The sequence below is a fragment of the Pseudopodoces humilis genome, chromosome 3 (assembly GCF_049639895.1).
Source record: "Pseudopodoces humilis isolate 2021_Gansu_Grassland_sample_001 chromosome 3, ASM4963989v1, whole genome shotgun sequence".
NCBI lineage: Eukaryota > Metazoa > Chordata > Aves > Passeriformes > Paridae > Pseudopodoces > Pseudopodoces humilis.
The window spans coordinates 98,637,841-98,662,224 of NC_142202.1; the positions used below are offsets into that span (position 1 = coordinate 98,637,841).

Genomic DNA, 24,384 nt, shown 5'->3' on the forward strand with positions numbered 1-24,384 from the left:
CTATATTGTCTAGGTTAGTATTTGAATTACCCTTCAAAATACTTACTAGGCCATTGTTCTGATCTCTGGACAAACTCGTTTTTAGTGGTGGACGTGAGATGAGATGAGAACTGCCAGGGTAATACCTTGGCATGTAAAGATATGGGGCAAAGAATGGCTATGGAAAAAAAAAGGTGTAACAAAAAAGGGACAAACAATTACACAAATCAAAAGGTAATAATAAAATAAAAATCATTACAACAAAACACATCCTCTAGTTGAGTTTCATAAAGTAAAAAGAGCAATTACTAATAGCTTTCTTTACTTTTTGCATTGAACCATTGAACAGAATTCAATCAAACGTTCTGGAGCGAGTTCTTCAAAATCCCTCAGCAAATGACCCCCTTTTTTTTCTCAGAGCCAATGGGTGCTCTGGTATAGTTTTCTGGAGGAACAGAGTCAGAACGGTTTTGGTAACTACATTCTAACATCTGTTTTCAATATGGGAAAAGGATAATTTAACAACAATTCTGACAATTTCATTCTCTGATCTTCTAAACTAAAAATCAGATGCTCAGTAAAACTTTGAGTCATTCATAATAGCCAAGACAATTATACCAAATAAACAAAAAGCATGGTATATAATAGCATCACTGGACTTCCCATATTTGTGGTACTCAACCTGTGGGCTTCCACAAACACTAGATTTCATAAACATGTGAATAGATGCTTATAGCAGACAGTATTGGAGCTTTGTTTTGCTGGAAATACATTAATGCATGTTGTTCAATACACATACCATTTTAAGGGACAGTGTTAATTTAGACTTTAGGAAAAGCAGAATTACAGCACTCACTGCTTTCAACTCATTGCCCAGTTCTTAATAAAACTCCCAAAATAAAAAAACAAAAACAAAAACAAACAAACAACTAGAAACCAACAAAACACCATAAAAATTTAAAATAAATCTCAAAACAATGGCTGTATTACTGATTTCTGATGCTTCTATATGTAGCCTTTTCAAAATTATACTATCCAGCTATTTCACAAGAGAACATGTTATCTGATTTGTGTTTCTGTACATGACAAGATTCTGATTAGTCTAGAGCACCAAATTCAGTATAGAGTAAATAATTCTATGACTTAAGGGAGAATCTATGAGGAAGGAATAAAATTTGTTGAAATAGTCCACTTTAGATTTGCCAATAAAGACTTAAAAACTTAACTTTAACTTAAAAGCTCTAAATGAACTGAGAAATTCAAGTTTAATTTCTGAGTATATCATTTATATAGACAGCATATGTTACAACTTCAAGCACTTCATGGAAAATAAAAATGGTTCTATATTCTTAGCTAGAGGTAGATTCTGAGCACTTTCACACAATTACCACAAAAATTTCATATGGTCTTCCAACATACAAAGTTACACAATATTCATCGTAACCATTAGTCTAAATGGGGAAGTTTGGTTACCTAGCCTTTGCCTTATATTATTTGGCTAGTATAGAATGATGCAGGGAAGTCCACTGAATTAAAACTATTCCACTGTCATAAGGCACATTCTACAAATACTACAAACTTTTTTTTAGAGAGAAATTAATTTCCAGAAAATACCACAGAATAATTTAATGCCTCAGTTTTCCACTAAGAGCTTAAACCATGTGGGAAACCCCTAAGCATGAAATGCTTAATAATCAAACTGCATTCAAGTGCCTGGCTCTCAGTGCAAAGCCTCTTCTCTGAAACACACGGGGAGTTTGCTGGTTGCATGATACCAAACTACAAAGCAATGGAAAAAATCTGTCCACTAAGGCAATTATCCCACAATCCTCTCATAACTTCTAATCAACTCCTGAGCCCATTTCAGCTACTCCACTGTTTCCCAACTGTGGGATTAATTTTCCATTAGGAGGCCAAGCACTACAGACTCAATCTTCATTTGAAGTACAGTAGAGGTATCATGAAAACATGAGAGCAATATTAATATATATTGGTGCAAAGTTGCTCTTCAAATCTGCAGATAGCCTACAAAGCTTAATGGATTTAGCAAAACATAATATTTTCAAAATATCAAAGAATTTTCTCCTCTTTTGTAAAAAAAATAAGTCTTCATATACCATAATTTCTCATTCCCACACAGGACATCCCAGGTAGACTTGTCTACTGCTCTGATCTTCCCTGTAAAATACATCATCTCCACACTGATCCATGAGAGCAGCAATTTGGAGAAGCTGAACTAAATTCAGCTTTCAGCCCAACCATTAGACAGTGGTAAATGGTACATGTCCAGCTTAGCCCTATACTGAGAGCCACAGTGCTAAATTGAAGAGCTTCTAAATGGGACCATAATCTTCTCTTCACAGCTAACCAGAGGGAGAACAGGGTTTTAAACCAAAAATTAACAGATTACATCACTGGAAGTTCCAGGTCCATAACATAGGAGAATCTAAAGAAAAAAGAAACATATATAATAAAAATGTATTTTCCAGAAATACAGACTGTTTTCCCCAACAGCTCAAGCGGCTTTTTCTTAAGCATGAATGAATGCTTAAAGACAACAGGACAGAAACCATTTACTGGTCAGAATATGGCACATATCCCCAAAACTGAGCGTGTTTCTGAATAAAATCCAGCCATTTCCACAGAAGTATTTGAATCCCTTGTCCTGTGTCATACCAGTATCCAAGACCTCTCTTGGAAACTTCTACTGGAGAGAGTCTATTCTTCAGTTGCTATTCTTTTTTTTAAACACCATTTTTACAAAAACCTGAAAAATTAAATATGATTGAAAATGCTGAAGGAAATAATTTTTCAGGATGAATTTTCTACTTTGAAAAGCTTCTCATCACTTATCTCGGTATTTGGTGTTCATGACAGTATCTTCATGAGTCCAAAGTAATGAATACAATTCTCTGACAATATTTATTAAGTGACACACTAAAAACAATTTTACTTTAGAAGGGCAGTATAAAATTCCAGGAAGAAATGTGAAAATTGAAGCATTTTAATCTTCAGCAGGCAAAAAAGTAAACACGCCTGTAAGCCTTAACACAAATGAACAAATAAACTCTTTGCAAGAACAGCTTATGACTCCCAATAATTGTTTCTCTAATGCTTATTGGAGCCAAAAATCCCCATACGGGTTTCAACAGTTTATCACCCCTAACTTTAAACCTTGTCATGTACAGTAACACAAAACAGGGCAAAACAGACACAGAAACAGGGCTTCCAATGAAACAGCTACTTGGACTATGCTGACTTTGTATCAGCACAAATATTCACGTGTCAAGCATTTATCGGTGTTGGACTACTTCAAAATACATGTTGTTTTATGTTATTTTCAACAAAACAGCATACTGTCACTGTCTTGAAGGCACATAAGAATAATTTTAGAATAGATAACTTAAAAAGTTCTGGCCTACATATATATATTTTTTTTGCCTCGGTTAACAAACACTGATGTAGGTATAACTCAATTTGCTTTTCACCGTACAATGTTATATGTTTATCTACAGTCAAATCTTAATATTGAGGCTATTTCCTGTATATAGAAGTAAGATATGACTTATATCAGCTCTCTGTGGTCTTTTCATTATAGTACTGCAGAAAAAAAGTGAAAAATAAAGTTTAAAAATACTGAATATATCCCACAAAACCAGAAAGTTTAGATTCTCTTTGAATATATTGTAAAGCACTTCATTCAATTTTCACGTGAGCCATTCCCAGGACTATATTTTCTGAAGCCCACAAATATCTCAAAAATGTATGTTTTATGCAATTCATGTTAATTTCTTTAAACTAGTACAACACCAGCTTAGGGAAAAGATCACAGAATAACTTTAAAAATAGACAAAAGGAAAGACAGACATACATTCTTATAATCTATCTGCCCACTTGAGTTTCTGTATGTTTTAACAAAAGTCACCAAAAAAATACAGGCTCTCTTCCAATGTCTGTGAGCATGTGAATAACTGAGCACAGTTTACACCCCCCAAAAAAGGAAAAAGAAAAAGAAAAAAAGAAAACCAAACAAAAAACCCCTGCAATATCCTACAATTGAGCAGTGTCTCAAAATTATTTTTTCCCCTTTGTAATTTGTTTTTCTGATGCTGTTTACCATGTTTCTTCCCCAGACAACAGTGATTGAACATTACTGCAAAATTTGTCAGCTTTTGGACTTTTCTCCACTCCTCAATAAAACTTGCATGGGTATTTTAATATTTAATAGATGACATCTGCGGTATTACCAGACTAAATCAGAAGAATGTTAATTGGATCTCGATTATTTACCCGATTGTAAAATGGATGCTGAGGTCCTGTCATACCACTATAGTAACTGCTGTGAGGCTGTGGGGATAAAACTCCACTATTGAAAGGCCCATTGAAAGAGGTTGTAGAAGAGCAAGCTGAGGAAGGCTGACTGAACAGAGATGTTGCTCTAGCAGGTGCCTCATGTAAAGGCAAGGTGGGATAAGGAAGTCCTCCAATATTCATCTGATCTCTTGCAGCACGAACATCTGAAAAATAAATTGGTAACAAGAGTAAGATTTTGCTTGAAGTATTTGTGAAAGTTTTTATTTGTCAATTCACTATAGTACATTTTTACATATTTAACTCCAATCAGAACTCATCAAGTAGAACATCAAGGTCAAATTTCAGCTGGATTTGGTTGACTTCTCTTAATGATCACATCTACAAAGGCGTCTTTAGGAAATCAGGATGGTTTATCACATAAACTTATGTAGCATATTAAATCTCTCTAAATATTTATATTTTGTTTTTTAACGTGGCATAAAGTAACCTAACTGTCACTCTCCAAGAGAAGCTGCTCCAAGACTGGTCTGTACAATGGCAGAGTGACAAATCTCAGCATACAGGGGCCTCTTCTTATACGCTAGGGGCTGTCCATGCTCTCACAGCAGGTACTACAGAGCCCTGGGAGTTGCCAAAGAAATAAAGGTCTCCAACAAGCCTCAGCCCAGGGAGTGTGACAAAGTAGTTTGTGTGGCCAGGGGTGCAGGAAGGGTGCAGTTACTCTACCCAAGAGGTGAGCTCTCTTCGAGGTCATCATCCTCTCGGAAGAAGCTGAGATATGGCATCCACAAGGCACAAACCTATAGTCCTCTGCACTCACCAGAAAGGATGCGACAACATAGACAGAGCTCCCATCCAGCTCTCAGGCTGGGGGCGGGGTGGGGCAGAGCCTGTCAGCAGTCTCAGATAGCAGTAGAGACAACAGAGACAACATATGTGTGAGACATGATCAGGCAGACAACCCTGGTCCAGCCTGGTGGCAAAGTAAGGAAACAAAGATTAAGAGGCATGAGCAAGTCAGAGGACAGAGACTGTCGGACTCATCTCTGATCTCCGTGAGACAGAACAGCCAGTAGAAAAAAGCCAGATCCAGGGGACCCTGTATTCTCCCCACAAGAGGCAAAAGGCACCTGTCTCAGGGGACATTAATTTTGGACATCAGGAACTATCTCTCCACTGAAAGTCTTATGGAGATCAGCCAGGAACTCCTGAGATAACAGAAGCAAACAGGAAAACACCACTAAAATACATCAAAGGAATTAAAGGGTGTTCCTCTAAGAGGGTGACACAGCTGACAGCCCAGCTGAGGTGCCTCTACCCAGTGTAGAGTGAGCAACTAACAGGAGGAGCTGGAAGCCACCATGCTGCTAGAAAGCTATGATCCAGCTGCCATTCCAGAAATTTCATGGATCAATCCTCTGACTGGAGTGCAACTGTTGATGGCTGTAGGTTGTTCAAATGGGACAGGAGAGGAAGAAGGGGAGGAGAGGTTGCCCTCTACATCAAGAAATGGATAGATTGCAAATTCTTAAAAACAGTAGCAAGGAGGACCCCAGGGAAGTAGCGGCCTGTCACCTCATCTCTGTGCCTCTCAAGATCATGGACAAGAAGCTCTGAGAAGTTTTGCTAAGGCACATGGAGAACAGAGGTGATTCAAGACAACCAGCAATGGCTTCACCAAAGGGAACTCCTGCCTGACCAACCCTATGGCCTTCTGTGATAGACTGACTGCGTAAGTGGACAAGGAAAGGGATACAGATATCATTTATCTGGACTTCTAGAAAGCGTTTCATGTAGTCCCCCACAATATCCTTCTCTCTATATTAAAGATTCATTTGATAAGTACACTGTTACACAGGTAAGAAACTGGGTGTGGACAATTGCACCCAGAGGGTAATGGTCAATGGCTTAGAGTCCTAACAAACATCAGTGACCAGTGGTGTCCCTCAGGTCCATACTGGGACCAGTGTTATTTAGTCTCTGCATTAATGACATAAATGAAGGGATGAGTGCATCCTCAGCCAGTGTGCAGATGACACCAAGCTGAGTGGTGCAGCTGACATACCTGACGGACGGGATGCCATCCAGAGGGACCTGGACAAGCTCAAGAAGTGGACTTATGGGAATCCTATGAGATTTTAGTAAAATCACCTGGGTTGGGTCAACCTTCAGTAACAACCCAGGCTGGGGAATGAACAGATCCAGCGCACCCTGGCTGAGAAGGATTTGGGGGATGCTGGTGGATGAGAGGCTGGACACGACTCAGCCATGTGCCCTTGCAGCCCAGAATGCCAAACATACCCTAGGCTGCACCCAAAGCAGCGTGGGCAGCAGGTGAGGGAGGGGATTTTGCCCCTCTGCTCTGCCCTGGTGAGACCCCACCTGCAGTGCTGCATCCAGCCCTGGGGTCCCCAGCACAGGAAAGACATCAGTGTATTTGGGCAAGTCCAGAGGAGGCCACAAAGATGACTGATGAGGGATGAAATACCTCTCTTATGAGGGAAGATTGAGAGAATTGGGATTTTTCAGAGAGAAGGCATTGGGGTGACCTAATTGCAGCCTTCCAGCACGTCAAGAGAGACTACAAGAAAGGTAGAGAAAGACTTTACAGGGACATGTAGAGACAAGATAAGGGGGAATGTCTTCAAACTGAGAGTAGGTGTAGATTAGATGTTAGGAAGAAATTCTTTACCATGAAGGTGGTGAGGTACTGGAGCAGGCTGACCAGAGAACTTATGGATGCCCCAACACTGGAAGCATTCAAGACCAGGTTGGATGGGATTCTGAGCAACCTGTTCTAGTGAAAGGTGTCCCTGCACATGGCAGGGGCGTTGGAACTAGGTCATCTTTACGGTCCCTTCCAGTCTAAGCTATTACAAGATTCTAAGGAACAACTCTCCTAGGAGGAAAGGCTGGCAGAGCTGGGGCTCTTCAGCCTGGAGAAGACTTTGTTTCCCTGATTTCAATTCTACAGGGTTTTATATATATTTTCAAAATTGTTAGCAAATATCTGAAATCAATTTGCATCTCTTCTACTCAAATATGATTGTGTGTATTGCTTTCTCCATCTCCTAAAGCACTCTGCAAAGCAAGAACAATGGACTTCACCCTCCAAAAGAGAAGTTTTACTCTAGGATGGTCTGGCTATTACAGCAAAACTATTAAGCGAAACTGAATGGCCTCTTACTGAAGTCAAATCAGACAATCTGAAGGTATGATTTGATGAAAAAATGAGTGTTCTGTGTGACACACCAAGTAGCATTACTTAAAATAAATAACAGATTTGTCATTTTCCATTTACTTGAAATCATACTCACCTGCAATGATTTCTCGTAGCTTGGGATCCAAGTTCACTGTACAAGGCAAAAAGGTTCTTACATCACGTGCAACAAGGACAGGTGTTCGTGAGGATAAAAATACTTCAAAGTTCCGTATATCTGAATCAATTTCAAGTAGAGGCTCAACATCTTTAGTTGTAGGAATATTCTTTGAAATTCTGGAGGACAAAATAAGATACATCATAAACCATATTTATTAGAGTACGACTTCAGTTTACAAACTAATATTCTAGGGTGAAATACTAGTATACTTGCACCCATTCTCCCTGTTCTCTGAAACATAAGAGAATCCATAAAGAGCTGCACTGTCTGCAGAAAGATCAGTGTAACATTCTCTAATATGCAAAAAAACCTCAAATTGCTGAACAATCTGATCTAATGGTTTGCTTCAGAGAAATGTCAAAGAAGCCATACATCAGTAATGTCATACCCAAAATAAGGGGAATTTAATGTTTGTGAACTTTAACCCCAAATATCAATTCAAATTCCTATACGCAATTCAGAAATTCCATGGGAAAAACAATCTCATTTTTAAACTAACTCTTTATAACAGGAACAGGCATCTCAGAAATTGATCAAAATCTAACTGTGCATCCATTGTAAAAAATGGGGAAACGACCACCTGCTTTCAAGCAAAACACCTTCCAAGAAAAAGCCACAAACAAATGAAAACAGAAAAACCATGAGACATGATCAATGTAGGGGACTGTTCATGCTTTATGACTATTGTCAAGCAACAGTGGGGTGTCCTGGGGTGACTTTATGATACTGGTATCCCCAATCGTCTGGTTTATGTTATATATTAAGTTCTGCACCTTTAAGACTGGCTTTGAGAGCAAGAGAGGGGGAAGAAGAAGCGCGCAGTTTGTGTTAAGGAAAAACATCACTCCCACACATCCCGCTCCTGGAGTGTGGTGCCTGCAGCACGGACAGACAGCGGGACAGAGCTTCTCTCTGGATTTTAGTTAGTTTTAGCTAGCTGAGGCATAGGAGTTCCCTGGACCTTTGTTTGTTTTTTTCCCAATTTTCTTGGATCTGTGCAAGCCTGCTCTGGACTGAACACCCAGCCAAACCCCGGGAGCTCACGCCTGTGGCCCACCGGGGCCTGGGCCTCGGCACTTTCCAGCGCCGGAGGGACTGATAAGAACCTGAGCGAGCCGAGCTACACCACATGAAAAGGACTTTTCTTCCTAGACTTGCCATCCCATCGAACAGCAAGAGGTTTTATTATTTAATATTACTCAATTTCTGTTAAATAAACAGCTTTTTCCACTTCTCTCTAAGGAATTTTTTTTCTTTTTCCCGGACCAGTTAGTGGGGAGGGGCATTTCCCTGGGGAAATCCCCATTTGGAGTTTTCCTTCCTAATTTGCCCTAAACTAAGACAAATACAGTTTTTTGGCGCCTGAACAGGGGCAAGAGAAAGTGGAAAAACCTGTACTGAGTGTTGGTTGTATTTATTCTGTATTGGGATAAAGCAGTCAGTAGCCATGTTGTTTGGATACATAATGTCTCTTGGGGTGGAGGCCTTCATGTGGACCTGGTCCCTAAAAGTTTTTGAGGTTTTAATACCTGTCTTTGCCCTCTTTCACAGTAGAGGGGCACGGATTAGAATGGTTATTGTGCTGGGCTCGGTGATAATGATTTATAGGAAGTTTATAGAACTACTGAAGTTTCTGTCAGGTATGTTTGGTTTATGGTTTCTTCGCCCGACCCTGCCTCCCAGTCCCAGTAGCACATTTTGGGAGTTTATTAGTAATAGCACCCAGTTTGTTAGAGGAAGACCAGGGGATGAGGCTTTTCAGCCTTTTCTTTCCTTCTTCTCCTTTGAATCTGTTATGTCCCTCTTTGAGAATATCCAGTTTCCCCTGAGTGTTAAGGATACCACATTCCTGGTCACTTTCCTGGTAGTTCAGCTGTTGAGCTTCCTCTATATGGTCTGCAACTTCTCTAGAGTGAGGGCTGAGATATCCAGAGGAGCCAACGAGACCCCTGCCCCAGAAGTAGACTCAGGTGTGGGAAATCCTGAGTGGTGTAGAGAATGGGAGAGAATGGGCCGGACTCTGAAGGAATTTTCTGATCCCCCAGCCTGGGAATTTTCACGTGAACAAATTCAGAACCCAGATGAAGTAGGGAAATATCTGGAAGAGAATTGCTGTGATGATTCTAAGAAGAAAAATATCATTGCAATAAGCTGGGCCCTAGCGTATGCTTATCGCACGCTGCTAGATACTGTAGGGCAGGCAGATAAATCAGCAGCTACCCCAGTCACTCAGGCTGCAGCCAAGCCAGCAGCCAAACCAGACAGTGAGCCTAAGCCAGCAGCCAAACCAGACAGTGAGCCTAAGCCAGTGTCTGTTGCTCCTGCCACGAGAGGCATGAAATTCAAAACCAAAACCGATCGGCCAGTAGATGATGATAATGGTGATGCGGGGGAAGGACCCTCAAGACCAGCAACTGATCAAAAATCCGAAGGCACTGGTGAACCTTTCTCCCTGAAGGACCTTCGTGGCCTGAGAAAAGATTACACTCGACGAGCTGATGAATCTATAATTAGTTGGTTAGTCCGTCTGTGGGATGCTGCAGGTGAAGCTACAGTTCTGGATGGCACTGAAGCGAGGCATCTGGGGTCCCTGTCACACGATCCGGTTATTGACCAGGAAATGATGAGGGGGGCTGACCCTTATAGTCTCTGGGAACGGGTCCTAAGAAGCGTGGCACAAAGATATCTGTGTGCAGACGATCTCTATATACAGCAAACTCGTTGGAAAACCATAGAACAAGGCATTCAGCGTTTGAGAGAAATGGCAATAGTAGAGATTGTCTTTGTGGGTGACTTAGGTACTAGAAATCCAGACTTGGTGCCATGTACATCTGTGATGTGGCGAAAACTTGTTCGACTTGGGCCACAAGAATACGCTTCTGCTTTAGCAACAATGAAGCGGGATGACCGGGAGGAGACTGTGCTGGATATGGCGAAGAAGCTTCGAGCATATGCAGATACCGTGCATGGCCCCATGCAGGCAACAATTGCAACTGTGAGAACAGATATGCAAAACTTCCAAAACAAAATAGAGGAGAATCTCAAGAAACTCAGGGAGGACCTTCTTCCAGTCTCGGCAGTACAGACCAGGAGCCCTGGTACTCAACGCAGAAGTTCCCCAGATAGAGAGAAAAAGCTACGAGCTGAGCTGTGGTTTTTCCTACGTGACTGTGGAGAAAACATGAAAAGATGGGATGGAAAATCTACTGCTGCTCTGGCAAAACGGATGCTTGAATTGGAAGACAGCAAGACTCAGGGGGGATACTCTACCAAAAAGAAAGCCGCTCCAGTAGCCTGTAGTCAAACTGACAAGTATGATGATGACATGTCTGACTCCCTTGAAGGAACCTCCAAGACATATACCCAAGAAAAGAAGGATAACCAGGCTTAGAGGGGCCCTGCCTCTAGCCAGGTAGAGGCTAGGGAAAACCGTGTCTTTTGGACTGTGTGGATTCGTTGGCCTGGCACATCAGAACCACGAAAATATGAGGCCTTGGTTGACACTGGTGCACAGTGCACCCTAATCCCATCAAGATATGTAGGGGCAGAATCTGTTTCTATTGCTGGTGTGACAGGGGGATCACAGGACTTTACTTTAGTGGAAGCTGATGTGAGCCTGACTGGGAATGAGTGGAAGAAACACCCCATTGTGACTGGCCCAGAGGCCCCATGCATTTTGGGCATAGACTACCTCCGAAGTGGGTATTTTAAGGACCCAAAGGGGCTTAGGTGGGCATTTGGGATAGCAGCTGTAAAGACAGAGGGCATCAAGCAATTGAACACTTTGCCTGGACTGTCAGAGAACCCATCTGCAGTAGGACTCCTAAAGGTGGAAGAACAGCGAGTACCAATTGCCACCTCAACGGTGCACCGCCGACAATATAGAACAACTCGAGATGCTGTGATTCCCGTCCACAAGATGATCCGAGAGCTGGAGAGCCAAGGGGTGGTCAGCAAAACCCACTCACCCTTCAACAGCCCCATCTGGCCTGTGCGTAAATCTGAAGGAGAACGGAGATTGACTGTGGACTATCGTGCATTAAATGAAGTGACTCCACCACTGAGCGCTGCCGTGCCGGACATGCTGGAGCTCCAGTACGAGCTGGAGTCCAAGGCAGCGAAGTGGTACGCCACTATTGACATTGCCAATGCATTTTTCTCCATTCCTCTGGCAGCAGAATGCAGGCCTCAGTTTGCCTTCACGTGGAGGGGAGTGCAGTACACCTGGAACCGACTGCCCCAGGGGTGGAAGCACAGCCCCACCATCTGCCATGGACTGATCCAGGCTGCCCTGGAAAAGGGTGAGGCTCCAGAACATCTGCAGTACATTGATGACATCATTGTCTGGGGAAAGACGGCTGAAGAGGTCTTTGAGAAAGGAGAGAAAATCATCCAGGTTCTCCTGAAAGCCGGTTTTGCCATCAAGAAGAGCAAAGTTAAGGGACCAGCTCGTGAAATTCAGTTCCTGGGGGTAAAGTGGCAAGATGGACGGCGTCAGATTCCTACTGATGTCATCAACAAGATCACAGCAATGTCTCCACCAGCCAACAAGAAGGAAACGCAAGCTTTCCTAGGTGCCATAGGTTTTTGGAGGATGCACATTCCTGAGTACAGCCAGATTGTGAGCCCTCTTTACCTGGTCACCCGCAAAAAGAACACTTTCCAGTGGGGCCCTGAACAACAACAAGCCTTTGCTCAGATCAAACAGGAGATCGCCCATGCAGTAGCCCTTGGCCCAGTCAGAACAGGACCAGACGTGAAGAACGTGCTCTACTCTGCAGCCGGGAGCCACGGTCTGTCCTGGAGCCTTTGGCAGAAAGTGCCTGGGGAGACTCGAGGCCGACCACTGGGATTCTGGAGCCGAAGCTACAGAGGGTCCGAAGCCAATTACACTCCCACAGAGAAGGAAATCTTAGCTGCCTATGAAGGAGTTCAAGCCGCCTCAGAAGTGATTGGCACAGAAGCACAACTCCTCCTGGCACCCCGACTGCCAGTGCTGGGGTGGATGTTCAAAGCAAAGGTTCCCTCTACCCACCACGCCACCGACGCTACATGGAGCAAGTGGATCGCCCTCATCACGCAGCGCGCCCGTATAGGAAACCCAAATCGCCCTGGGATTTTGGAGATAATTACAAACTGGCCGGAAGGTGAAAACTTTGGTCTCATTGATGAAGAGGAGCAGGAACAAGTGACACGAGCTGAAGAAGCTCCACCGTACAACCAACTGCCAGCAGAAGAAACACGCTATGCTCTGTTCACTGATGGTTCCTGTCGCGTCGTAGGGATGAACCGGAAGTGGAAAGCAGCCGTATGGAGCCCCACACGACAGGTCGCAGAGGCCACTGAAGGAGAAGGTGGATCAAGCCAACTTGCTGAACTCAAAGCTGTTCAACTGGCCCTGGACATTGCTGAAAGAGAGAAGTGGCCAAAACTCTACCTCTACACTGATTCATGGATGGTAGCCAATGCTCTGTGGGGATGGCTGGAAAGGTGGAAAAGGGCCGACTGGCAACGCAGAGGAAAGCCAATCTGGGCTGCTGATGAGTGGAAGGACATCGCCACCAGGGTAGAGAAACTGTCTGTGAGGGTCCGTCATGTAGATGCCCATGTCCCCAAGAGTAGGGCTAATGAAGAGCACCGAAACAATGAGCAGGTGGATGAGGCTGCAAAGATAGAGGTGTCAAAGATAGACTTAGATTGGCAACACAAGGGAGAGTTGTTCCTAGCTCAATGGGCCCATAATGCCTCAGGCCATCAGGGTAGAGATGCCACCTATAAGTGGGCACGAGACCGAGGGGTGGATCTAACCATGGACAGTATTTCCCAGGTTATCCATGACTGTGAGACGTGTGCCACGATCAAGCAGGCCAAGAGGTTGAAGCCGCTATGGTACGGTGGGCGGTGGTCCAAATATAGATATGGGGAAGCCTGGCAGATTGACTACATCACACTGCCCCAAACCCGCCAAGGCAAGCGCTACGTGCTCACAATGGTAGAAGCCACCACTGGATGGTTGGAAACCTACCCTGTGCCTCATGCCACTGCCCGGAACACCATCCTGGGACTTGAAAAGCAGGTCCTTTGGAGGCATGGCACCCCTGAGAGGATTGAGTCAGACAATGGGACTCATTTCAAGAATAACTTTATAAACAGCTGGGCTAGGGAACATGGCATTGAGTGGGTGTACCATATCCCCTACCATGCACCTGCTGCGGGAAAAGTGGAGAGGTACAATGGACTGTTAAAGACTACCTTGAAAGCGTTGGGTGGGGGATCTTTCAAAAATTGGGAGCAACATCTAGCAAAGGCCACCTGGATAGTTAATACCCGAGGTTCCACCAATCGAGCAGGCCCAGCCCAATCCGAGCCCCTGCATAAAGTAGACGGAGACAAAGTCCCAGCAGTACATCTCAGAGGTTTGTTAGGAAAGACAGTTTGGATCAATTCTACTTCAAGTACAGACAAACCCATTCGTGGAGTTGTTTTTGCTCAAGGACCGGGTTGCACATGGTGGATAATGCGGAAAGATGGAACAACACAATGTGTACCTCAGGGAGATCTGATGGTTAGGTAAAAATCATGAATAAATGCCCTTGTCTGTATATAATGTATGTGTTGTAGGGTTAAAATATATATATATTAATTTTGATAATAAGTTGACGATATGGGGATAAGGGGTGGAATGTCCTGGGGTGACTTTATGATACTGGTATCCCCAATCGTCTGGTTTATGTTATATATTAAGTTCTGCACCTTTAAGACTGGCTTTGAGAGCAAGAGAGGGGGAAGAAGAAGCGCGCAGTTTGTGTTAAGGAAAAACATCACTCCCACACATCCCGCTCCTGGACTGTGGTGTCTGCAGCACGGACAGACAGCGGGACAGAGCTTCTCTCTGGATTTTAGTTAGTTTTAGCTAGCTGAGGCAGAGGAGTTCCCTGGACCTTTGTTTGTTTTTTTCCCAATTTTCTTGGATCTGTGCAAGCCTGCTCTGGACTGAACACCCAGCTAAACCCCGGGAGCTCACGCCTGTGGCCCACCGGGGCCTGGGCCTCGGCACTTTCCAGCGCCGGAGGGACTGATAAGAACCTGAGCGAGCCGAGCTACACCACATGAAAAGGACTTTTCTTCCTAGACTTGCCATCCCATCGAACAGCAAGAGGTTTTATTATTTAATATTACTCAATTTCTGTTAAATAAACAGCTTTTTCCACTTCTCTCTAAGGAATTTTTTTTCTTTTCCCGGACCAGTTAGTGGAGAGGGGCATTTCCCTGGGGAAATCCCCATTTGGAGTTTTCCTTCCTAATTTGCCCTAAACTAAGACATGGGGGTTCTGGGATCACTAGTATAAAGGGGAGTTTCAGGAAGGAACAAGTAGATGGATTAAATGTTAGTCTTGTGGAAGTTTATGAAAGGTTCCTACGAAGCAAGTGATGGAGGCTGACACTGTTGTTCAGATGGACCTATCTTATTCAGTGTTTCATCTAATAGTACTGGTATCTCATATCAAATGAGGAATGACAATCTAAATTAAAGATTACTAAAGTGAAAAATTATTTCTCACACCCAGCAAAATAAAGATGTCAACAGTGAAAGAATGCACTGAGAATGGTGAACACAGTTACAGTAATGACTACAAAGTAACTATGACACCACTCTATATGGACACCAGTGAAATAACCACACTGTATATAAAGCAAAAATAGAAAAAATTATGAGGAGAAAAAAAAAAAACCAAAAAACTTTATATAAATATAAAATTTATTATGAATTTTAATGGCTCTTTTCAAAGACATGTTAAGGCTACAACTCCATGATAAAGGGGAACAGCATAGAAATGTTGGCTGCTCTGTCAGCTGCTGCAACTTGCTTAAAAGAAGGTAGAATACAACAAAAAAAGTGTAAGCATTTTCTCCAACTACTCGACAATTAAAAGAGCTACGGCAACTACCAGTGCTCTCAAGGGGGAAATGAGTGCACCGATGCATGGATGGGAAGGGAGGAAGGAGACTCATGCACACTCAGTAAATCATCAGTACACCCAGAATCTCTGACATTAAATAAATTCACACTCACATTGTGTCTTTGAAAAGAAAAAAACAGACACTTAAAAGAAACCCCCAACTGGTTGTAATTTAAATGTATTTTTAATAGAGCTAATGAACTAAGTCTGCCATTAGCTGAACAATCTTACCCTATTTCACAATTTGTCTGCTTTTTAAAAGCAACAATCTTTTTTATCTTTATTTTTAGATCCTCCATAGAGACTAGAATTTTATGTACCATGGGATTATTCCAGAGACAAAAGTGGCAGATTTAAACAGAATACGTAGTATTTAATTTTTAAAGAAAAATAAAAGAATTGAGAATCAATGCTACATGCTTGAAGTGCAACGCCATTGCATTGTATTTCAGCTGTGTTAATCTTTCAGTCTGATCTTTTACGACATTCTTACCATATACTAAGCGTAGAATTAATGAATTCCTATAAATTTTACAAGAAAACAATAGACTGTGTACCTAACAGACAGAGGATACTGCCATACCATGCTGTCATAAACAGTGTCAGTGAATAACTTCATTCACAGTGAGAGGTTACTTAATAGCAAAGGAAAAATGTAACAAATATAAAACTTAAAAGCAAGCGTAGCCTATTCTAACAAAGGTTCTGATTCTGCAAATCATTATGAGACATTGTCCAGATGGCAGCTGGATTATCCACTTTAGGGAAGCTCAGTGTATGTAAGACTCCAGAGACTCCAGCCTTAAGAGAATAAAAGGTGGTACTTCTGTGAGAAGACAAACTTGACACTCAAAGGTTACAATTTCAAAAAATGGGAACAGTTCATTCTCCGGCAGAGTTTAAAGAAATCTAACAGAAGCTGAAAGTAGTCCTAACCTCAAGGATTGAAGAGACAAAAGAAAAAATAAGAACATTGGCAGTATCAAAGTAAAACTTGTATACTCCACAGTATCTGAGAAATGAATATTTTACACTAATATTTAGCTACTACTTTAGGCTGTTCTATTTAGCCTTATATAAAACTACAACTAAACTGACTGTAAATATGTATGTTTTAAATCAAACATCAGATGGTGAAAAAAACAGGATCCTTAATGCACACTTTAGTTATATATATTTGTTATATATATTTACAGGAGATCAACACTGGAAAAGTAAAAATTAAGTCACTTTTCAAGTCAGGAATTGAAGAGTTAAAGAGTGGCCTACTTCAACACTTCAATCTACAAAATAAAAAGCCAAAAGAGAATGTGACAGATTTAAATAAAACACACAGCTGATGAATCACATGAAACAAATTAGCTGATTTTTAATGCCAGCTCTACTTAAGTCTGAATGCGAACAGTGTTCCGAATACGATGAACAAAGCTACTGTTCAGAAGCCAATAGCCCACTGCTGGTGTGCAGATTGAAGTCTCTATTCTAACCTCCTGAGCTCAATGTCTTAAACTACGCCTTTGAAAGAAATATTTATGTAAATGATAACCTTTTGGCAAAGAGCCACAAAAACCATACGTGCCTGCACTTCTCAGATAAAAAATAAAAGGTTAGCATTTTAAGCACTTTAGGAGTTACTTTTTCTAAAATATAAGCATGCAGATCTAAAAATAAGGCCCTGTGAACACAATATTCTTGTTTTGGGGCTAGATTCCTGAGGCAAAAGAATTATTTTTTAAATCAGAAACATCAAAAAGTATCAGTGTTACAGACTGTTTCCAGGACAAACTACTTGAATTTACAAGGAATGAAGCTAAAACAAAACATTTCATTGATTGAAGTGAACCTTAAAAATTCATTCCACTACTCTTCACATCTCTTTCCCATGAGCAGCTGAAATTAAAAACTGCTTTCATCATGAAGTTATATTGCAACAATGATGAGTTATTTCTGTCTTTTTCCTCAAATACAGATAACTTAGTGCAAGTACACAGAGGCATATCATCTTTCATTCAAGAGACTGTAAAATAGATTCAAATTCATTCTAACTACATTCACCTTGTACTTCCATGAGTGACTTAGAAAATAACCACCATGGTCTGACAGTGTGTCCATCACTGAATGTTACCAGCATCACTCAGAGGAAGGTGCTAAGCTATTGCACCTATTGACCATCTCCTTTACTACCCTGCTAGGTGGTGACAAAATGGCAAGAGCCAAAACCAACCACCTTCATCCACACTGGAGGTGCCCACATTGCCTATGCCATTGGTTATGTTAGGCCCTGGAATATGCTAACAGGATTTACCCATCTCTTCCCGGTGGGTAACCCAAAAGCCAAGGGTTTCAGGGCAGGTGCTCAAGGCTGGCTCTGACACAGTGTAGCTGAGTAACCAGGCTGTGGTGACAAGAGCTGTGAGAAGCCCTGCTGAAGGGCCCTCTTGCTGGAGTTAAGAACAGCTTTTTAGCTCAGACCTTTACCCTTGGTCCTCCTCTGAGCTACATCTGTGCACCTTTGGTCTTGACCTTGAACACCGGCTTAACTTCCTGCCTTGACCTGTGCCTTGTGGCTACACACCACAGAGCTGTTTGCTGTCCCTGGTTACCATCACTGACCTTGCTCCACTTTTCCCGTTTGGCCACTGAGGGATTTCTCCCCTAGCTGACAGTGCCGTGCCTGCCTCGCTGCCCTCCTCAGCTACCAGCTCACCCTGTCTCATGGAGCAGCCTGCCCTGCTGTTCCCACACTGGTGGAAGGTTGAGTTCTTTACAAGCCCTCATACGCCAAAGGGCCGGTCTCCCTGCTTTTCCCAAACATCTCTCCCTGAAGGTGAAAACAAAGAAATGCTTCAAATTAATCTTTGCACATCTAATTTTTTTCCTTATGTGTTTTACAGGAGCAAGCAACTGCATGGACAAGAGTCATTTAACTTTTTCACTCCATAAAAAGCAAATGACTTAATTAATTGCTATTAAATAATAGAACAACAGAAGGCATGAGCATGAAGGCATGTCATGTTTTATCTATCATGTGCTTTTTAATTTTTTCCTCTCAATATAGTACAAGTCAAAAATGTTGCTTAAAATAATGAAATAATTTGTCATTAAAAATGAGAATAAAAAATTTTCTAAAGACTTGATACTAAGAAACACAAAACTAGAAAATCTCGGCCACTACAGAATGCAATATGAAATTTTGATGCTTAACAATCTGCAAATTAGACGTCTGATCTCTAATACCTAATAATCAAATCCTACTAATATTATGCTTTGTGCTGAAGTTACTTATCCTATTCTTCTCATATCTGATCGAAACAGTGACAGTGTTAAAAGCTCTCACACGAATCACTCCAGGAACTTTGCAGTACTATCAATGTATCAGCAACTGTGATGCAAATATTCTCTCAAACTGAGGACTGCAACAGGTCATTTGGACACTGAAAAAGAACATTCGCTTATACACCCATTCGTACAAAGACAGAAATAAAAAGTCACCACACACTCAATAATATAACATAAGGGAATAAATGCTTTATCTTAATAAAGACCAAAAAAAGAGAAAGCTATAGTTAGCTTTATGTAGACAAAAATTCAAGTCCCCTCAGTGCATATTAAGCGGAAGAGACTTCACTGAACAGATGCAATAGCTATTTAAAAACTCCTATTACCATAGGTATTCAGGAAAGCTTGCTTTGCAAAACTGACTCTATTCAATTCAAGTACCAGCAGATAAACCACCTCTCCTCAGTGTTCCTGCTTTTGATCATTTCAGAAAGCAAAAAACATTCTGATGCTTAAAAGACTGATATTTATTAAACTAATCTCCCACACCCAGTATCACACACTGTCACTGAATCCACATTAAAAGTTCTGTTCTTTAAACAACACTCTGGCATACTTTATGATTAAAATAAAGTGTTAAAGCAATTGCAAATGCCCAGATTCATTCACAGCTTTGCAGTGTTATTTGAATTACAAAAGGCATAAGAATTTTTAAAAAGGTGGGCATCAACCACCTACTACTCAACTGCTACACTGCCTTTTAACACGGAGACCACACTATTAGCACAGTAAGAAGCATGATAACTTTATGTGCCCTGCATTTTAAGTAAGAGGCAATAAAAGGAAACAGAAAAACAAAACGCAGGTTAAATATTTTAGAAGCAATGCCTCGCTGTGAGGTCTACAAGAATACTAAATTGTCTACTTAAAGGAATTGATTTATTTAAACCTGGCCTGGGCAAAGTTGATTGCAGAGAACATTATTATCAGAGTGATGAATGTGGCACCTTCCATGGCTTTTTCATTTTTAATTTCTATAATCACTAAAAAGCTACACTTCTTAAATTAATACATCAATAGGCATTAAGCAACTCACAAATCCCTCAAAAGTTCATTTCACCCTTTTTCTTAAAATGTATTTAAACAGTGTCAAAACTGGAATTAACATAATAACCTTCCAGAAAAGTTACATTTCAATGATCTTGCTCAATTTTAACATTTAAAATTTCTGCAGTTTTGCTGAAAGCATGTAACACACTGTTCTAAAAGAATAATTCAATAGATACTCATCTAAAGCACTGTAATGAAAAAGTAAACAGATAATGCTTATCTTCCGTTTTTATTTTACTTTTCTTCTTACTTATGTATATTAACAAAAAAACCCTCAAATGATTTAAACAAAAGCTTTTAGCTCAACACATAATTGCAACAAAATTACAATAATTGTACCAATTAAAATAATCCTGAATGAACAGTTTGTCATCTTAATGTTCCAATGGTTTATAGAAGGATCTACTTAATTAGCTGAAATTGCTTTCCAATGTTAGTATCAAATGTCATTTGTTAAAAGTTGAACGATTTTGAAAATAATTTAACAAAGCAATTTTACAAAACACCAAGAACCAACATTTTCTTTTCAGCTGAATAAAGCAAGCAGATGTGTCATCAAATTGCTATAAAAATAAATGAGCCTTTATATGGAGAAAAATAAATTTTACTACTAGTGCTACAGAATACTATTTTTTTATGAAATCAAATTCTTTAATAATTTCACATCATTTATATCTTGGTGGTATTTTTAGTATGCTATAAATATACTTTCTTAAATTGAAGTAGTAAACAATCAAGGAAAAATATTCCACTGTACATGAAACAGAAAGATGTTTTAACCTAAGTGATTTCATAATTTGATTACCATGGGTGTATCAACAAGAGATGTGAATCTATCAGGAAAACATGGCACCAATGAAACCACGTTATAGAACTCCAAATCTATAGTAATGAACTGCTGTTTCACTTATAACTAAATTAGTTTTCAGCAGTTTAATTTCAAGAAAAAAGGAAAAAAATAAAAGAAAAACAGTTCTGTGGTTGATTTCAAGAAGGGGCAACTTCAGTAAAGACTGGAAAAAACCCCAAGAAAAACCATATACCAGTGCTGCAACTGGACTAGAACTGAAGAAATTAAGAAACAACAATTCCTTCTATTGTTGATAAATTAGACCAAGCATGTATATTCCACAATTCATCTCTTGGAATAGTGTCAGAGTTGCAAAAGCTTTAAAATGAAAATAATACGTGAGCTATGGCTCACTTAAATCCTTTGGTTCTCTTCATCCCCTGCAACCCTCTCCTTTCCACCCCCCCCCCAAAAAACCACCAAAAACAACAACAAAATAACCAAACAACAACAAAAAAAAGCAACTAAAAAAACTAACTGAATTAAAGAAAGCTGTTATGCCATTCTTCTAAATTTGGTGTGTTCTGCCTTGGCACGTTGTATTGTCATCCAATTTGCCATCCATCATAGGCAGGCATGCACACATATGTGCACAAAGACTTTATCACAGAGGTTAAACTAAGCCCAAGTGATGGATGAATTACACGTTGCTAAGTTTTAAATAATGGTTATCTACAACTCTGAGGAAACTATAACCCTTTTCTTGTCCTGAAAGATCTCTTTTTTAAAAATCAAAGAGTTCTTGATTTCCATAGTTTCCTTCAGCTTCCCAAAAAGCAATTTTCAAGGAGATTAAGGAAGGGTGGAGATCATAATCTGAACAGATGGCTCATGAGAGTTTCTTCTATCCTGAGCCAAGCTCTTCTGTTCTAATATTTTTAATAAATACATAAAAATAGTCACAGAAATTTAGGGACATCAACTATTTGCAAATATCCTCATAAGCCATTTGTAAATATCCTCATAAAAAATCAGAAAGTTCTGTCTTAATAATCTGGTTTGGTCAAAGCCCCTTTTTTAACACCCCAGTTTGGTCTAAGTCTGGGCAAAGAATGACAGATAGGACAGTCCCTTGTAACACCAAGTTCAACAAGCAGATTAACATCGAAAGCAGCCAACAGGAAGCACTTGAATAGAAGGTTGTGTGAATGCCTGAATTCTGTAGTGTTAAATAAATTGTATATTCAGTCATGGGAGATAAGCATCCTCCCCAATATCTTTAAGCACTGATGCCATGGTCTCTCTTAGGATGATATCCTCAGATACACCAGCTTTATATTTCTCACAGTTTCAGCAGGTAATGACTAGAATTATATTCAGAATGATACAGAACCTAGATCCCAACCCCATAAGAGAGAGGACAATATTTACCACAAATCTACCTAATGTCTGGGTGAATGTTCTACCTATGTTTGGTATTCAAGCATGACCATGAGGAAATTCTCATGGATTGTCATCAACTTCAAACTGACTTTTTTCTTACCAAGGACCCTCTGTAGCAGGTAGATCATTAAATTGCTCTGGTAGCCTGCAGTGCATTCCCTGCCATTTTCTTCCAAAGGCCAAGTGGAACTTTTCTACAGTGGCCTTTCCTGCCTGGACAACAAATTTTGCTCACCAGCACCAGAAGGTTCCTGCAACTTGTCACACAGCCTGTCCCAGCACTTGGTATAACTTATTTAGACACATTTATCTTACAATTAAAGTAGCCTTTGCTGCTGTGCTTTCTGCTGAACCTCGTTTTTTCTTCCTGCTGCAGACATGCCCAAACCACATTTCTTTTGTCCTTTACTTATTAAGGGCTTCAGTTACTGACTGAATAGGTTCCAGGTGCAAAGTAGGCCTTGCTTTAGCAATTCTGGGCATTCACAAAAGCAGAACAGTTGACTTCACAGCAACTTCAGGGGTAAAAATTCAGACCATCCATAGTTTTTCAAGTGTCTAGAAATTTATAGTCATTTCTGAAATGCAATGCAAGACATTCTTGAACTCAAGAGGTACATGCATGCCTGAAGTTTCAATTGTATAGATCTTACAGTCCAGATACTAACAGCTGTAAGAGGTGGCAGGCTGGTAAATCTGCCATATCTAGAAAGGAGCTAGTTAGCTCATAGATACAGAAACTCTTCCGAATGCCTCCAGAAGGACAGGCAAGAGAGTTACAAAATTACTTCAGTGATTTCTAGGAATATTTTCCAATTTACAAAGTACTGCAGACTTTGATTTCTGCCATGATAAGAAGGATACAAAGAGATAAAATGTGTTCAGCAGATTATCTTATTTAGTGAGGTAATTTAATGAGGAAAGGGACTGGGAAGACATTTCTTTTCATACAATCAGCTTTAATAGCATGATTTTTGTTCAACAAGGTGGTAAAATTAATCCCTGACATCTTTAGCCTTAAGAAGAAGAAAATATGAAGAAACAAAGATGACCAAGACTCAGGGCCTCAAACTGAAATGGAAAAGCTAGGACTTTTGGGGAAAAGAAATAAATTAATCAAATGTCTTAAGCATGAGGAGGGCTGGAGAAGAGAAAGTAGTCCAGCAAAACTGGGAGTCGTCACTGCTTGATGCGAAACTACAGCTTTCCTCAGCCTCTTAAATATATCTACTTTGGTATAACCATTTTGAAATGTGATGATTAGAAACTCAGTCTTTAGAACTTAGAAAAATCACAGATCTGTATAATACAATACATTCTGCCTTTCTACTGATTTGTTAGGAACTCCTAAAGACACGTTAATTTTCTGACTGAAGTGGGACACAGAACATTTTTTACAGAAATCAGCCACAATTTATTAATTCCTTTACTTAGTGCAGATTTACTGCCCACTACTGCATAAGCATGATTATAAATGAGATTATTTTCCCCAGCAGGATATAATACCTATATCCACAATGGCTTTGATCTGCAACTTACAGCTACTTCCACAACCCTCTGTAAAGGTTATCCTGGTTATACACCCACATGGCATCTCCTCCCTCTGTCAGACCATTCACAGGTACGTCAAATAGAACAAGAATTATCTTTGGAAACCTCACCAGCAAGTTTCTCACGAGACACGTAATCCTATCATCTTTTGCTTCCTTCTTTTGCTTTTACAGGGCAATTTTGCCTATTATTATCTTAGATTTTAATACATTTAGATGTTTCTAGATTAAGATCTTGCTTAAAATGTCTTAAATACATCCTTGTATTCTTCCTATGTTCATTGACTCTGTTGAGAATTCAGTTTCTTGAAATGCATCCTTTTTCTACAAAAGCCACAGTGACTTTTCCCAAGATATCATTTATTTAGATCTGGCACTGTCATTTATTCTGGTGTCATGGATGCTTTACTTACCTTCACAAGAGAGCACATTCCCATAGCTGGCTAATTTACATGTCTGAGAAGTCTCAGTTGCAAACATTCAACAGAAACTTGCTTTAATCTGACAACTTAATTCTCTTAGAAATTTATTTGCAGAAAGCCCATATATTTTATTCCACTTCAGAGCTTTAAAAATTT

At 40.5% G+C, this 24,384-nt stretch overlaps 1 protein-coding gene across 4 annotated transcripts in view; it reads right to left on the reverse strand.

Moving 5' to 3' along the window:
- KIDINS220 (kinase D interacting substrate 220) overlaps window positions 1-24,384 on the reverse strand; it is an 81,243-nt gene that overhangs the window by 14,350 nt on the left and 42,509 nt on the right. For 3 of the 4 annotated variants that reach the window (XM_014251440.2, XM_005521879.3, XM_014251439.2), the window contains exons 23-25: window positions 7,611-7,789; window positions 4,270-4,496; window positions 47-157 (exon numbers count right to left, since the gene is read on the reverse strand). In XM_014251440.2, coding sequence (XP_014106915.1) covers window positions 47-157; window positions 4,270-4,496; window positions 7,611-7,789 — 517 coding nt within the window. The remainder of the gene's footprint in view (window positions 1-46; window positions 158-4,269; window positions 4,497-7,610; window positions 7,790-24,384) is intronic. The other variant, XM_088052799.1, reaches the window with a different exon arrangement.